The sequence below is a fragment of the Daucus carota genome, chromosome 6, assembly GCF_001625215.2.
Source record: "Daucus carota subsp. sativus chromosome 6, DH1 v3.0, whole genome shotgun sequence".
Taxonomy (NCBI): Eukaryota; Viridiplantae; Streptophyta; class Magnoliopsida; order Apiales; family Apiaceae; genus Daucus; species Daucus carota.
Window position 1 is genome coordinate 11029399 of NC_030386.2, and position 16266 is coordinate 11045664.

The following is a 16266-nucleotide window of genomic DNA, read 5'->3' on the forward strand; positions in this document are numbered from 1 at the left end:
AGCTGCTGTGCTCAGATTTTATGGATGAAGAATCAACTACTGGACTATGGGTTAACTCTGACTCAAATTCCTATTTACTGTGATAACCAAAGTGCTATTGCTATGACAGGAAATCCAGTACAGCATTCCATGACCAAGCATATCAGCATAAGATATCATTTTATCAGAGAGCATGTGATGGAAGGGACAGTAGAACTTCACTTTGTCCCAACAGATCAGCAGTTGGTAGATATCTTCACCAAACCTCTAGCTGAAGCAACATTTACAAGACTTGTAAACGAATTAGGGATGATTTCTGGTCCTCTCTAAACTCTGACACATTGCATAATATTATATCTGTTAGTAATTGTTGTTTTAAACCTGATCTACAACTGCATCTGTTATTCTCTGATCTAAACTCTGATATTTAAACTCTGACCCGACAAACTCTGATGGTATAAATTTTCACTGATATGAGATATCCCTGTGTATAATATGTTGCAAATACTTGAATTAGAGTCTGACTTTTGAGACATTACATATGTGGAAATCCTTGCTACACAAAACATGATTAAAATTTGTTACTTAGACTGCCTTACTTCTTGAATATTAGATAAGTATTCAGTGAAGAATTTGCTTTACTCCCCTTATGAGCTAAGAGTAATTAGGTCTTAGATATGGATCACAAATATGTTTCCTCTCAGAAAAGAAAAAGAAAAGAAAAGACAAGAAAAGAAAAGAAAAGAAAGAAATTTCAGGTACTCCTTTGAGATCTTAGAAATTCTGTGAAAGGAAAGATCCATGTGCACTGCTGGTATTAAGCAAAATGCATCAGAAAACTGTATTTTTTCTTGGTGACCTTTCACATTCTCTGATTACTGGAGAAATACACTGAAACAAAAATCTGATGGAGGTTATGACTCACTTACCCTGAGAAGTTTCCTTTCAAGAGATACTTGTCTTACAAACGAGAGAAACTCTAAACTCTGATCCAATGTGTGAGACACTCGGCTTATGAGGTGGTTAAAACATCTTCTGTACATCTGATTCTTTCTAATTTTATTCAAGAAATTTGTCAATCTCTGTTGCAATTAGAATAATCATGACAACACACACCTCTCATTCCACATCTGTGATTAACAAAAATTTATGACATTGAGTGATTTTTGATTAATTTCAAATAATTGTTTGCAAACTCTGAGGAAAAATTGGCTGTCAGATTTTCCTTATTTATCTCTAATTAATGCAAGATTTTATAACTAATCGCTGTTTTGTCTCATAATCTGCAATTTATTTAAACTCTGGTCAATGGTCAAACTTCTGATTCAAGTCGGAGTTTAAATTAAATGAATATTGGTCAGGTGAATATTAGAATTTACTGTCAAACGGTACAAAATCCTTTTGAATTCCTGAGTGGAGAAAAACACGGTGAATAATTGTGTCTTCTCGGTAAATGTTACACAGTTGTACAGATTCACACGCTTACTCATAATTACTGCTCCACTACCATTTTTGTTACCGTTCAGAGTTTGCCACGTGTCCCACTAACACTGAGAGTCAGTACGTCGTGTATACACACATATATATCGATCTTGAAAATTATTTTCACTTTTTACACACGATTTCTACTCTCTCTCTCTCTCTCTCTCTCTCAAACTCTCATCTCATTTTCTCATCAGAAATTTGTCAAACACCTTACCTGCACTCTCATTTTTCAGAAAATGTCGACCACTGCATTTGAATTCGATGGTGCCAAGTTCGTGACCAACAACTATGCAGCTATTCTTGATAATACTGAAGCCCCGTCAGAGTTTCACTTGATTCAGGACTTCCTCGCTCATAGTGAGCTCATGTATGCTCTGACTCAGCCTGAGTCTTTCAGCCCTTCTCAAGTGCTCACTTTCTGGAGGACTGCCAGATATGATGATGGAGGTGATCATGGTTCACCATCTCTGACCTGTGAATATGAAGGTCAAGAATATTTTGTGTCCCCAGCAACAGTTAGGAAGGCTCTTCATCTTCCTAATCACAACAAGTTCAACTCCTCTGTATCCACTCAGACTTTAAGAGATATGATGATATTCTTTGGGTACTCAGGGAACACTGACAAAATGGGAGAGCTCAAAAGTCCACACCTATGCAAGGAGTGGAGTTTCTTTTATGACTGCATCACCAGAGCATTTGCCAACAAATACAGCAATTTCGATGCCATACCCATCTTCAGTCAACAAATTGGGTATTCTCTGATCCACAATCTCAAGTTTGATTTAGCAACTTCTATTTTGAGATCTATAGGTGATAGGAGAACAGAGAATATGAACATTGTTTACTATGCTAGATTTTGTCAGCTGATATTCTCTTATTGCTTCCCTACTGTTCCTATTCCTGAAACTGGTAATGAGTTGCCTTTTAAAATTACCAAGCGTGCATTTACTGATTTAATTAAAAAGGATTGTAAGAAGCCCAATGCTCCTGTATTTGCTATTCCTGTAACTGTACAGGACAAATTGAAGCTGGTAATGCCAGATAAATATGAACCCTTATTCTCTGATGAGAATATACCTTCTTCTTCCCAACAGCCACAAGATGTACCATCCTCTGGTCCTTCCCAAAAAGGGCCAGTTGTAAAATCTGACCATCAACCATCCTCTGGTCCTTCCCAAAAAGGGCCAGTTGTAACATCTTCACCAACCAGAGTGTTGAGATCTTCTAAATCCCCTTCTAAATCTTCTCCTCCACCCAGGAAGAGAAGATTCTTATAGAAAATCTCAGACTCTGACTCAGATCATGAAACTGTACCAACACCTCTTGTCTCCAGACCAAGGAAGAAGGTTAAGCCTACATCAATCACTGATCTAACTGTAGATCCACCTCTGAAGTCAGCGGTTAATTCTCTTGAAATGGTCACAGTCTCTGATCCTGTGATGGTGGAACCACTCTCTACAGTTCCTCTGACCACTTCATCTCCAGAAGCTGATATTCATATGTCAGACGCCATTCCTGATACTCTGGCTCAGTCAGAGGACACCTTGCCTCCTACATCACCAACAACTGCTGTGCCCTTATCAGAAGAAGCTCCAGAACAACCTGCACCTAAAATTCCAGAGTTTGATCAAGAACCTCTGATTCCAGTTGAGACACATGTTGCAGCTCCTGTTCAGGAGGTCTCAGACAAGGTAAACTCTGAAGAAGCTACAGGTACTCTGGGTTCTCACACAGTAAGCATCATAGCAGAAGATAATGATTATTATGATGATGATACAGAGATAACCTATGTTCCAACTGTTGACTTACCATCTCTGATAGCTGATATTTCTGCTCAACTCAGAGAAACCAAATCTGATAGAGAAATCTCTCCAGTCAGAGTATCTTCACCTGTTAAGACTCCTTCACCAGGTCCTGTCTCTTCAATTCCTCAATCTATGTCTGCACCGAACAAGGTCTGCACACTGACATATTCAAGGAGAATGTTCAGAGCTCCACCTTCATCAGTGGAAGCTAGACTATCATCTATTGAAGCTACTCAAAGCTCCATGCAGCAAACTCTGGCTAACTTGAGCTCCTCAGTAGCTCAGCTGGTTCAACTTCTCACCTCTGCTGATGTCAAAAAGGGGGAGAAAGTACCACAAGACAAATGCAAAATGGATCAGCAACAGAAGTCAGATGATGATGAAAAGCATGAAGAAAAGAAGAGAGATGGCAACACAAAGTCAAACCCTGAAAAGTCAAACTCTGAAATAGTGTTACACACTCAGGCTGAAGAAAATAGAAGAGAAAAGGTTGGAAGCAGCTCAAAACAGACTCAGACTACTCAGTCTAAATCTCAACCTCTGATTCTAGCTGACAATGAATCAAGAGCTCTTTCTGAGCAATTGATTGAGATTGGTGATCCTGAATCCAAGATCTTGAGCCATAATGTGAAGATTCAGGGAAAGGAAACTACATTATTCTACAAAGCTCCTACACAACTGGATTTTGATGAAGCAGTTGCAAAGAACTTATTTGAAGAAGAGAATCCTGGAGTATCAATTGAAGATATCAGAAAAGAAGAAGAAAGGTTGGCTGCAGAAAAGAAGAAGATCAGCAAAGCAAAGTCTGATGAAAAGAAACAGATCACTGATTCCTCAAAGAAATTACCATCTTCAAGAAGAAAAGGAATAGTGATAAGTGAAGTAAATTATGCTGACATCAATAAGCCCAGAGTTTACCAGAAAAATTCTGACTCTGATTCTAGTGGAAAAGGGAAGAATGTTATAGATGGTGTTCCATCTGAAAAGAAGGATGAGTCAGAAGCAACACAGACTCTTGCAACAATTTCTGAGTCTACTGATCAGAATTTAGCCTCTGACACTGCTCAAGCTGAAAACTTGAAGGAAATTCAGCTGAATCCAGCTGAAGTAAAAACCACCTGGATAAAGACAACCTCTGACAAGGCTCAAGTTGACACAGCTGAATCAAAGAAGAAGAGCTTGTTTGGAAGCCTTGGTACAGGACAGTACAAGGAAAGCTCTTTGTTCACACAGATCAGAGATAAAGGAACAAGAGGAAAGGAAGCAAGGGACACAACTGGTCTAGGTCACAAGAAAGAGAAGATTTAGACTAGTGCAGCAACTGTCTTCAAAGACCCATATCCTCTCACTGAGAAGACTGGAGAAGTTGTAACACAAAAAGACCTTGACAAAATAGAGTCAGTCCAAATTCTGATGGATACTCATGATGGGCCAGAAGATAAAGAGAAAATTGCTATATTTTTGGAATCTGGCAGAGTTTACAGAATTTCTGAAGCTGATCTATTGGTAAAATCTCTGAGGGAACTTGAGCATATTCACTATATACTTGAAATAAAGAATGAAGCAACCAAGAGATGGTCTGAGCTGTTGAAAAGAACTATCCGAGAGAAAAGAAGATTTTATGGGATAAGTTCTGATGCAGAGTATGTTCCTAAGATAACTCAAGAAGATGGTTCAGAGATTAATATGGAGAAAAATAGCTCTGTTATGGAGACTATAGCAGGAACCAGAATTTTGGGTTACAATAATGAAGCTGACAGACCAGGAGCTATTCAACTGGGAGAAGCCATGAAAAGATGCAAGGCAAGGGCCTTGAGATCAGCTATATACCAGACAGGAGAATACAATGAAGAATTGAAGACTATCAAAGCTCAGATGATACAGACTCTGAGACAAATTGAAGAAGATCTGATCACTCAGTTTGTCAAGGAAAGCTATGGATATAGACTGATTGGATAGTTAGCTTTTGCTGGTTCTGTAAGTTGTAATTAGTTCATGCATTTGTCCTTGATTATTTTTGACATCATCAGTAAATATATAGAATTTGTTCATTCTGTCTAATGTACAAGTTGGGGGAGATTGTTACATATTTGATGATGTCACAGGTATTTAACTTGTTTAGAGTGCAGATTCAAAGATCAGAGTTTATCTGGAAATCAGAGTTTAATGACTGCCAGCTGGACCAGAGTTTATATGAAGGTCATAGTTTGCAGGCGGCTGATTTCTAGGAGAGGATCTGGATAAACAAGAAAGGAGAATATTAAGGAAGATATGCAAATCAGAACAAGAAAAGGATAGCTACTGATTAGATTATTTTAGGAAGCAGATAATTGTAAATCAATCAGTAGATATCATGAAACTGTGTATATAATCACAGCTTAGGGTTTACTCTAGAAGAGTTATCAATTGAATATCATTCGTGTAACCTAGCAGCTCTTAGTGATAAAATATAAATCACTAAGAGATTATTTGTAAGCTACTGTGATTTGTGAATAAGAGTTTAGTGATTTATTCTCTTATACTTGTGTTTTGATATTGATTGTGCTCACTATATTATCTTATATAGTGAGTTTATTCGGCCTAACAAACGCCATAACCAAATAACAAAAGACACCAAAATCAGTGATGAATGATACCTTAGGAATGTCGTCCTTATTCATTCGGATCTGGTTGTATCCACTAAAGCCATCCATAAATCTTAACATCTTGTGCCCAGCTGTAGCATCAATCAGAGTATCTATTCTTGGGAGTGGAAAATAGTCCTTAGGACAAGCATCATTCAGATCTGTGAAGTTTACACACATCCTCCACTTTGCATTAGCTTTCTTGACAATGACTGGGTTGGATAGCCATTCTGGGACTTAGATTTCTTCTATAAAACCTGCTTCCAAAAGCATATTGACCTCTTGTTTTATGGCTTCTTGCCTCTCAGGGGCAAAATTTCTTTTCTTTTGTTTCACGAGTTTTCTATATGGGTTCACATTAAGCGTGTGTGTCATAAAGAGGGGATCAATCCCTGGGATATCAGCAGCGGTCCAAGTAAACACTTCCGGTTGTTCCTCAAGAATTTCACAAATTCGGATTTCACATCCTCATGGAGCGACGCCCCTACATAGGTCGCCTTCTCGGGCTCATCCGGATATAGGGAGATGAGAACCAAGTCCTCAGCAGGCTTCCCTCTTCTTTCCTCTTCCTCTCGGACATCCAAGTCCTCAATTGGGAGAACCTGCCCCCTAGTGCCTCCGGATTTCAGAGCCCCCACATAACAAATTCTAGCCATTTTTTGATCTCCTATTTCTTCTCCCACTCCGTTCTTGGTAGGGAATTTTATCTTCGAGTGGTAGGTGGATGGGATTGCTTTAAAAGCATGTATCCATGTCCTTCCGAGGATAGCATTGTAGGTTGATGAAGCCTTAACGACCAAAAAATTCAACATACATGTGGCCTGTCTAGGCTCGGTGCCCATTGTCACGGGTAGTTGGATCATTCCTTTAATCTTTGTCTCCACGTTATTAAAGCCGTATATAGGCATATCTGAAGGTGTCAATTGTGAATCAGAATATCCCATCTTTTCATATGCATCATGAAATAAGATCTCTACTGAGGCTCCACTATCGACGAGTACTCTATTTACACACGAGTTTCCAATCACTGGGGTAATTACCAAAGGATCATCATGGGGAAATTTCACCCTGTCAAGATCTAAATTGTCGATAGCTAGAGCAAACTCAATTTTTGCCCTTTTCGGGGGCTCTCCAACAATGCACATCACTTCACGAGCATAAGCTTTTCGTGAGTTACTAGACAAGCCTGTTGCGGTCGTTCCTCCAGAGATTACATTGATCACAGGCCCTCTAGGCTGGTTTATCATATCCCTATCACCGTTGTCTTTTCCACGATTATCATTGTCTCGGGGATTCCTATCCGCATCCCTAGTATACCTGGACAACTTGCCTTTCTGGATCAAGAACTCAATCTCATCCTTCAACTGCCGATAATCATCGGTCTTATGTCCCGTATCCTTATGAAACATGCAGTACAAGTCCTTGTTTCTCTTTTCAGGGTCAGTCCTAATAGGCTTCGGCCATTGAACACTTCCCTCTTTCTTAATTTCCATCCGGATCTGACTCGTAGGGGCATTCAGCCTTGCATACTCAGTGAACCTTGGTCCTGCTCTCTTTTTGGTGGGGGACTTATCCCCATCCCCTGTCTTTGAATACTTATTATCCGTGTTGTACTCGGTGTCGTTTCCACGTTTCTTTGGGTTCGGGGTCGGTCCCTAGTTATTTTTGGATTTCTTCAGGCTTTCCTCGGCCTTGATATACTTCCCGGCCCTCTCTTGGAGTTCATTCATGTTGTCAGGGGCCCTCTTGTCTAGTGATCGGCGGAAATTATCATCCGTGATTCCATGATGTGGGGCAATCATTGCTACTTTCTGGTCTAAATCCGAGACCTTGAGCGCCTCCCTAGTGAACCTATTCATATAGTCTCTACGGGATTCGTTCCTGCCTTGGTGAAGGTTCATCAAAGAGGCTGAACTCTTAGCATGTGTCTTACTCCCAATAAACTGGCCTATGAAAGCTCGGCTCAAATCTCCAAACGAGGATATAGAGTTAGGGGGTAGTCGACTATACCAGTGTTGTGCCATCCCGCTCAAGGTTTGGGGAAAAGCTCGACACTTGATGGCCTCCGTGACTAGTTGCAACAACAATGCATTCATGAAGGTTTGTACATGATTCGCGGGGTCACCCGTTCCATCATACGCCTTAATTATGGGCAATTTGAACTTTCGAGAAATCCTTGTTGCCATGATCTCTTCGGTGAATGGGGGGATCGGGTTATCTGGATCACATGCAGCCAACAAGTGAATCCTATTCATACCTGAGTTCTGAGGGTTTAAGATGGTTTAAGATGCTCCTGAAAATTTTTAAGCTCTGGTACTCCTTCATCTTCGAAATCAGAATCCCCTGTTAAGACTCTCTCTAAGGTACCTGGCTTTAGCTTTTGCTCCATCTCAGAATTTTCAACAGCTTCTAGTGGCTCCACCTTAAAGCATTCTTCTTCGTCGGTTGGAAATTTCATTGCGTTGAACACCTTAAAAGTGACACTCTGATCTTGAACTCTCCTTGTAAGCTCTCCTTTTTGCACATCGATCAAAGTTTGGCCTATAGCTAAGAACGGCCTTCCCAAGATAATGGGAATATTCTTATCCTCCTCAAAGTCTAGAATGACAAAATCAGCAGGGAAGATGAGCTTATCCACCTTTACTAAGACATCTTCCACGATACCTCTCGGGTATGTGATGGACCGATCAGCCAGTTGTAAGGACATGTTTGTACGTTTCGGCTCCGGCAGACCAAGTTGCTTGAAGACAGATAATGGCATCAGATTGATACTAGCTCCCAAGTCACACAAGCACTTGTCGAAAAATAACTTGCCAATAGTGTATGGTATCGTGAAACTTCCCGGATCCTTCAGCTTCGGGGGAAATTTCCGCTGCAACACCGCACTACACTTCTCGATCAAAGCTACAGTCTCCAATTCCTCAAGTTTGAGTTTTCGAGATAGAGTACCTTTCATATATTTAGCATAACTCGGCATTTGTTCTAGAGCCTATTCGAGATAGAGTACCTTTCATATATTTAGCATAACTCGGTATGTTGATTTGTAATTTCTTGAAAACCTCTAGAAATTTAGCGAATTGTTTGTCGAGTTTATGCTTCTGAAGTCTCTTCGGAAAAGGGGGAGGTGGATATACTTGCTTGACCCTATCATCAGACTTAGGACTAGCTTTTTCAGGTGCCTCCTTGCTTGCTTCCTCGTTGTTTTCTTTTAGATCAGCTTCAACAACAGTTTTTCCACTATTTGACGCAGATGAGAGCACGGGTATTTCAACCTGCTGATTGCTCTCTTCCTTGTTATGCTCTGTTGCCGACTCTTTTTTCTTCGTAACCTTTCCGGACCTCAAAGTGACTGCCTGTACCTGTTCTTTCACTTCCTTCTTACCCGGATTGGCCTCGGTATCACTAGGTAGAGTTCTTTGTGGTCTGTTAATCAACGGGTTAGCAATCTGCCCAATCTGGTTCAATAAAGTCTTGATTGACACCGTTTGGCTTTTAACCATTAGTATAATGACCCGGGTTTTTCTTTAATTAATAATTAGTTGTTATTCATTTTCTAAAAAGAGGAGGAATGAAATATTATATTTTATTCCAATTTTTGGTTTTCAAAAATAATTTTGTGAGTTAGTGTCATTATGTGATTATTTGACTTAATTGTGGTACATGTTAAATGAGCAATTTTATTTGCTTATTTTATGTCCGAGTGAGTAGTTTAGAAATCGTGTTTATTAGATTTTTATAAATCAGAGTTTTTTTTATTTAAAAATATTAAATCTCTGTTTATTTTATTACAAAATTTTGTCCAACTAGAATTACCAGAATGTTCCAATTTTGGTATTTTTATATTTTAAGGGATTTAAAAATAATTATAAATCTTGCAAATAATTATTTTAAAGTATTTAAAAACAAAACTTTTCACGGATTTATTCTAGTTTTGGGTATTTTTAGTTTGAGTTTTCGAAAAATATTTTGAACCCCAAAATTTTGGTTAATAATTAAATATAACTTTTTATATAAATTGGGGTGTAATATTAGTTTTATTAAAAGTAGAAATGAGAACTGCGTGGTATATACGTGTGTGCAACGTTGCTATTGCTTGTAAGTATATAAATCGGAAACTCTAAAAACACCCAGAAAAATAATAAAGAACAGGCGGTGCAAATTGGGGGAGATCGAGAAGAGAGAGAGAGCATGGATAGGGTTTTCTAATTCAGTCAGTTCAATCCTTTAAGCCGGGTGAGGATCTAACTACATATATTAAACTGTGCTTATGCATGTGTTGTACTCTGTGTGTATGTATATATATTGTGTTTGTTGGCTGGTGGTGATTGTTTGAGCTGGTGGTGGATGGCTGATTGGAGTTGGCACGCGGTGGGGGTTGACGGGGCGCGTTGGGGATAGCGGCAGCGCGGTGGTTGTTGCTGCGAGAGTGGTGCACGGAGATCGGGTGGAGGTGATTGGAAGCAGGTCGTGAGGCCGCGATTTTGATATTGAGAAACGAAGGGTGTGGTGTTGCAGCCGTGTTTTTGAGAGAGAGGGAGGAGAGAGATGGTGGCAGTGAGGTTCCGGCGGCGGCTGGCCGGAATCTGACGCGGGGAAGACTTAGAGGTGGTTGGGTTTTTCAAAGGGTAAGAAAACAGAGGGGGAGTTTAAGTTGCTGTCCAGTTTTCTGTGCACTATTTCGGAGGAGTTTTATTATTATTGGGTGATCGAATACTGAATGAAAATTGTAGTTTATCATTCCTAGTTTATTTGGGCGCTGGTTTTGCATCAATCGGAGTAATGAGCTAGGAGTTATGGCAGTTTTAGTATAGGTGGTTGGTAACCTGCGAATTCACTGAACACTGAACTTTGGAGCAATGTTTCACCTAGCTAAATACCTTAGTTCAAATTGAAATTTGTAGGGATGATAGTATACTGAGTATAGAAGATCCCAGAGGTGGTTTCATGTCAAAATAATAATCCTACGATTTACAGTGAATTTCGGAGAGTGGCTGTGATAATGATATAATTCTATTTTGCCTTGCTGAGATAAATTTGAGTACCATCTTTGCGCGAGTATTTGACCTAGCTATACTAATCGGTTTAAGCTGAAATTTTGAGGATGGCAAGATATCATGTCAAAGTTTAAAATGGAAAAGGTTTTATGTGAAGATGTGAAGTTATGGAATTTTGACAAATACCAGAAGATAGAGCATTGAGTTGAGATTTTATTGTTGATTTTTAGCTGCGATCCCGGGATAGTCCACTTTATAAAATGAATTAACTGATTAGGTTGAGGATTAATTCTCTAGTCCCGATGAATTATTTTTATTTCAAGAATTATTTTTCTATTGTAAGGATTAATTGTATATTTAATTGAATTAACGGAATAAATAAGACTATTTTGGACAGAGATTATTGTGCTGTTGTGTTTTGGGATCGCTCAATTTTAGAGGACGTGTGTTCCAAGTTTTATTATTTTATTTTGATTAAAGTCTGAATCGATTTGAGATGTGAATGAATTACAATTGGATTTGTGATTCAGATTGGTTTGGATTATTTTTCTAAATTGGATTTTAGCCAGGGATATATTGTCACTGTGCTAATTGTTTGTATACAATAAGATATAAGATTATATACATGATTACTAGATTATATTGTCACTGTGCTAATTGATACGTGCTGATGTGACTACGTGTTCAACTGTTTGACACTATTTGTATATACTCTATATATATTATTTGTTTATGTTACGAAGGGTAGTAATATAATTTCGATTCTGCAATTCGACGACACTCTGGAGTGTGCTGCAACTGAGTATCATTTTATTGTCATATATAGTTGATTGAGACACGTGCATCAAAGACTTTCAGAAGCCAGCAAATAGTGTTGCAAGGCAAGTCAGAAATAGCTCGATAAGGCCAGATTGTGCCGTAAGATAGTCCAGTAGAATATAATCATTGCAGAGTTTAGCAATTGAGGCCAATATAGAAATCTCGAGTAGAGTGACTGTGTGTCACTTGTTTTCTGTCAAAGGCAAGTATTCCTTATTCTTCTCTTATATTTTAAGAGCAAGTATTTCAACTCCCTCTTTTAATATTGCAGTTTTCTATCTATGCATGACCAGTATTTCCCGCAAGCATTCATACATTTATCCTGTGATTTAAAATATTTTATTGATTTTTCTCGAAACATACTTGTGGTACTGCACATAATATATATACCTAAGTTTAATAATTTATTAAAAATCCTTTTTCCTTCCTTATTTAAATAGATGAGCCGAAAAAGCTCATAAAATATTTGTTTTGAGAATTTCAACTACCCCATTTTCTTTGGCTTATATTTTATGAATCGCCTTAAAAGGTATCGAGCTTGCAAATTCTTGTTACTTACTACATCATTTTAAAATGTGTACACTTACACACTGTCTACGATATTTTATCAATTGTTGTTTTATAGAAATGTTTCCCTTGGAAAGAACTTCTATTTAAATATTTTAGAAATGCTGAACCGTTAATCTAACGGTTAGTATTATGATTTTGATATAAAATAAGATTGTCGATTATTTCGATACCTTTCTTATTTTGTGATTGGAAGTACCCTCGGGGACCGAACGCCGGTCTAGTTACAATTTAGGCCAAAGTGTGCCTTGGATCCCATAAAATTTGGTGACATGCTTGGTGCATGATCCGGTGCTATCTCGCGACTGATCATCGGCTATAGCATAGCGTTAAATTATTCCAATCCCTAAAAATGTTGTGGAAGGTTTATATATTAATGCTATTCTTTATTAGCATTAAGTTTCAGAAAAGTTTTACAAACTAATTCGAAGTTCATATTGCCGTTGAAGCATTTGTTGCTCGATGATAGTTAGAGCCAAGAATGAGTTGAGATCTTCTTATTTATTCAACTCATCATTGTCATGCCGGCTCGGCAACTAAATACATGGAAATTTAGTCGACAAGGGTGGATACTGAGTATTTAGGGATTTCTTAAACAGTGGTTTATGAATAGTTGATTATCAAAAGTTATTTTAAACAGTGATTTGAGGGATGTCACAATTAGTCTCAATTCTTCCAATTTAGATCTTTCGTTGGAAGATTGTCCAGCCACCCCATGATTTTGTTGCTGGAATCCGGATAGATGGAATTGCTGCTTCGGTGCAATTTGTTGTTGAAAACTGGAAGGGTTGAAAGGTCTAACTCTTTGCTGCTGAAACTGTTGCTGCAGGTGTGGCATGAAGTTCTGATTGTTGCTCCAGCTGAAATTCGGATGATTCCGATTATTGGGATGATAAGTGGTTGGAGCTGGCTGTTGAGACCTCTGGAAGTTGCTCACAAACTTAGCGGATTCACTAGATATAGCACACTGATCAGAAGAATGTGCACCGGCACAAAGCTCACAAATTAAAGGTGGCTGCTGAATTCCCAAATTTTCCAAAGAATCCACCTTCATAGTAAGAGCCTTAATCTGAGCAGCTATGGCTGAAAGTAGCATCAACATCCAGAATCCCTGCTGCTTTGCCCTGATGAAGACACTGAGTAGGATTCTGATATTCATTCGCAGCCATCATCTTGATCAACTCATAAGCCTCCGCATAGTTCTTATCCCATAGAGCTCCACCTGATGCTGCATCGAGCATTGGTCTCGATTGAGGTCCCAAACCATTATAGAAGTAGTTAATCACCATCCAATCAGGCATCCTATGATGTGGGCACTTTCGAAGCATCACCTTGTAGCGTTCCCACGCTTCACATAAAGTTTCACCAGATAGCTGAGAGAATTGAGTGATAGCATTCCTGATTGTAGCTGTTTTGGCCATAGGGAAGAACTTAGTAAGAAATTTCTGAGCCAGATCCTCCCATGTCGTAATAGATCCTGTAGGAAGAGAATGCAACCATCCCTTTGCTTTATCCCTCAAAGAAAATGGAAACAGCCTCAATTTGATGGCATCTTCAGTAACACCATTGAACTTGAAAGTGTCGCAGATCTCAATAAACTCCTGAATATGCATATTAGGATCCTCTATTAAAGAACCCCCCAAACTGCACTGAGTTCTGTACCATATGAATAGTGCTCGGTTTGATCTCAAAACTAGTGGTGGCCTGGATTGCTGGCCTGACAATGCTCGACTGAATATCATTGATTTTAGGCTCAGAGAAAGCCTTAAGAGACTACGTATCATCCGCCACTGGTGGTTGATCACCCATTGTAGTACTCACTATCGTTTCTGCTTTTGCCAATGCTTCCTTGTGAGCCTGAGAACATGTTCGCATACACGTCACTCAAGTACCTGAAACACACACAAACGAACTACGGTGAGAAAAGAATCCAAGTCAGTGAACTTTAATGACCACTAATGACAAGCAAATAAACTAAAATATAACACACTACACCATATATGACCTATTGTAACAAATTTTTTTAGTGTTACAAGATAAAATGTTACCATAAGTGTTTCAAAACTACTTTAGCATACATTTGCCTACACATTTTTTTAGTGTAACTATTGATATAATTTGGTGTAACGGTAGATATGATGAGACATCTATGGTAACATTATATTTGGTGTTACAGTTGATATTAAAAAAAATGTAACTAATAACTGAATTATTTAGATCGATGATGTGCGCGGGAGGTTGTCATTATTTCAAAACAAAGGGGGGAGATATAATACACACAAGTACACAACTATCTTGCCCCAAAACTAAAATAAACTAAAAACAGTCGCTCACCTCTCTCGGTTCACCGCTCAATCAAACTCACCTTCTCTCATTTCTCTGGAAATCACCTCTATCTTTCTTTCTCATCTCTCTGAAAATCACCACTCGCCACTCACTCACTCAAAACACTCACCCACTCACTCATTCACCGCTCACTCATTTATCTGAACTCTCATCAATTGAGTCTGCCATCGGGTCTGCACTCTCATTCGGAACTTCACTCTCAATTGGGTTTTAATTAGGTCTTGGATCGAGTCTTGTTTTGAATCGAGTTTTCTATCGGATCTTGAATTAGGGTTTTCAATCGGGTTTTCTACAGGTATGATTTTCTCTATTCATTAAGGTCTTGAAAAGTTTGGATTTTATGAGCTTAACCTGGTTTTCTTGTATTCGCTTGATTTTTTTGAGTAAATTTTATGTTTAGATAGTATATATGAGATGGTTTTGTTTTGAATTTAGTGGAATTGTGAATGAAGTTTGGATTTTTATGAGGTTTTTGTGGTTTTCTTGATTTTTCTTGAAAATTTGTTATTTTGAGTAAATTTACTGTTTGGCTGGTGTATTTCAGATTGGTTTGTTTGCATTTAGTGAGAAAGTGTTACCATAGCCCTTTTTTTCACTTTCAGCAACACTTTCTGGCCTTTATTCACATTTTTTTGACTGTTACAATAGGCCACATATGGTGTAGTGACACCGAGTCCCCGGCAGCGGCGCCAAAAACTTGTTCGCACAAAATCACACAAGCGTACGTGGTCACAAGTAATATAGAATTTGAATTAAGTTCGTTCCCACAGAGACTGGTGTATCAAGTAGTATGCACTTATGCAACAATGTATGTCTATTATTCAATGCTAGGACAAATAACAAGTTGGTTGGTTTTTATCTAACTTACTAATTAAACTCGAATTATTGAAACTAAGAATTATAACTAAGTGATGAAACTGGATTACTTATGAGAATAGAACATGGGATTCTAACTTTATTATATACTTCATTCAGAGTGATGCCTTTATCGATATGTGATGTTGATAACTAATCAGATAACACGAAACTGATACACGCTATCTTTCGATATACGTATACCATACTATTCCACATCCACAATTAAGATAGAAGTCGAATAGACACCAATTATGCTTACACCCTATATGTCTATAAGATTTGAAAACATAATGGTTGAAGAACAAGTTATCTATCAAGATTACATAGGGCGATGCAAGATGGTTAAAATCACACCACTAATCATGTATATCGAATACATAATCCTATGTTCGCATGGCAAGTTTTAAATCAATATATCCACTGTCGCTTCAATAAGGATTAACACACAACTTAGATGTTAGCTACGCATCCAAGAAGAATAAGCACAACCAATACGAAGAAATCAAACATTCATCACACAAATAATTAAGGCAAATCAACTACTGAAATCCATATATAAATCTGCTAGAATCCCACGATAATGATTAGTTCATGATCGAACTTCTCATCATCATGAGAATAAGGGTAAACTTGGTACTGAAGAGTCTAAACAATATCAAAAGAGTAAAACGAGAGTTGCGAAACAAATCCGAACGAGCATCCAATGTTCTGCCTACTTCGAAGAATTACAAAAGTAAAACTGTGAAATTCGATCCTCGATCTTCTCGGTAGCCGTCACTGCTCCTTAGA

The 16266-nt window shown here is 38.4% G+C and overlaps 1 protein-coding gene and 1 non-coding gene across 2 annotated transcripts; one reads left to right on the top strand and one right to left on the bottom strand.

Moving 5' to 3' along the window:
• Positions 1-6264: 6264 nt before the first annotated feature.
• On the bottom strand, positions 6265-7386 carry LOC135147193 (uncharacterized). The gene has a single exon (XM_064080045.1). The coding sequence runs from the start codon at positions 7384-7386 to the stop codon at positions 6265-6267; it is 1122 nt and encodes a 373-aa protein (XP_063936115.1).
• Positions 7387-13572: 6186 nt separating this feature from the next.
• LOC135147427 (small nucleolar RNA R71) lies at positions 13573-13679 on the top strand. Its single transcript, XR_010285004.1, has one exon. It is a non-coding gene; the product is annotated as a small nucleolar RNA R71 (small nucleolar RNA).
• Positions 13680-16266: the final 2587 nt, after the last annotated feature.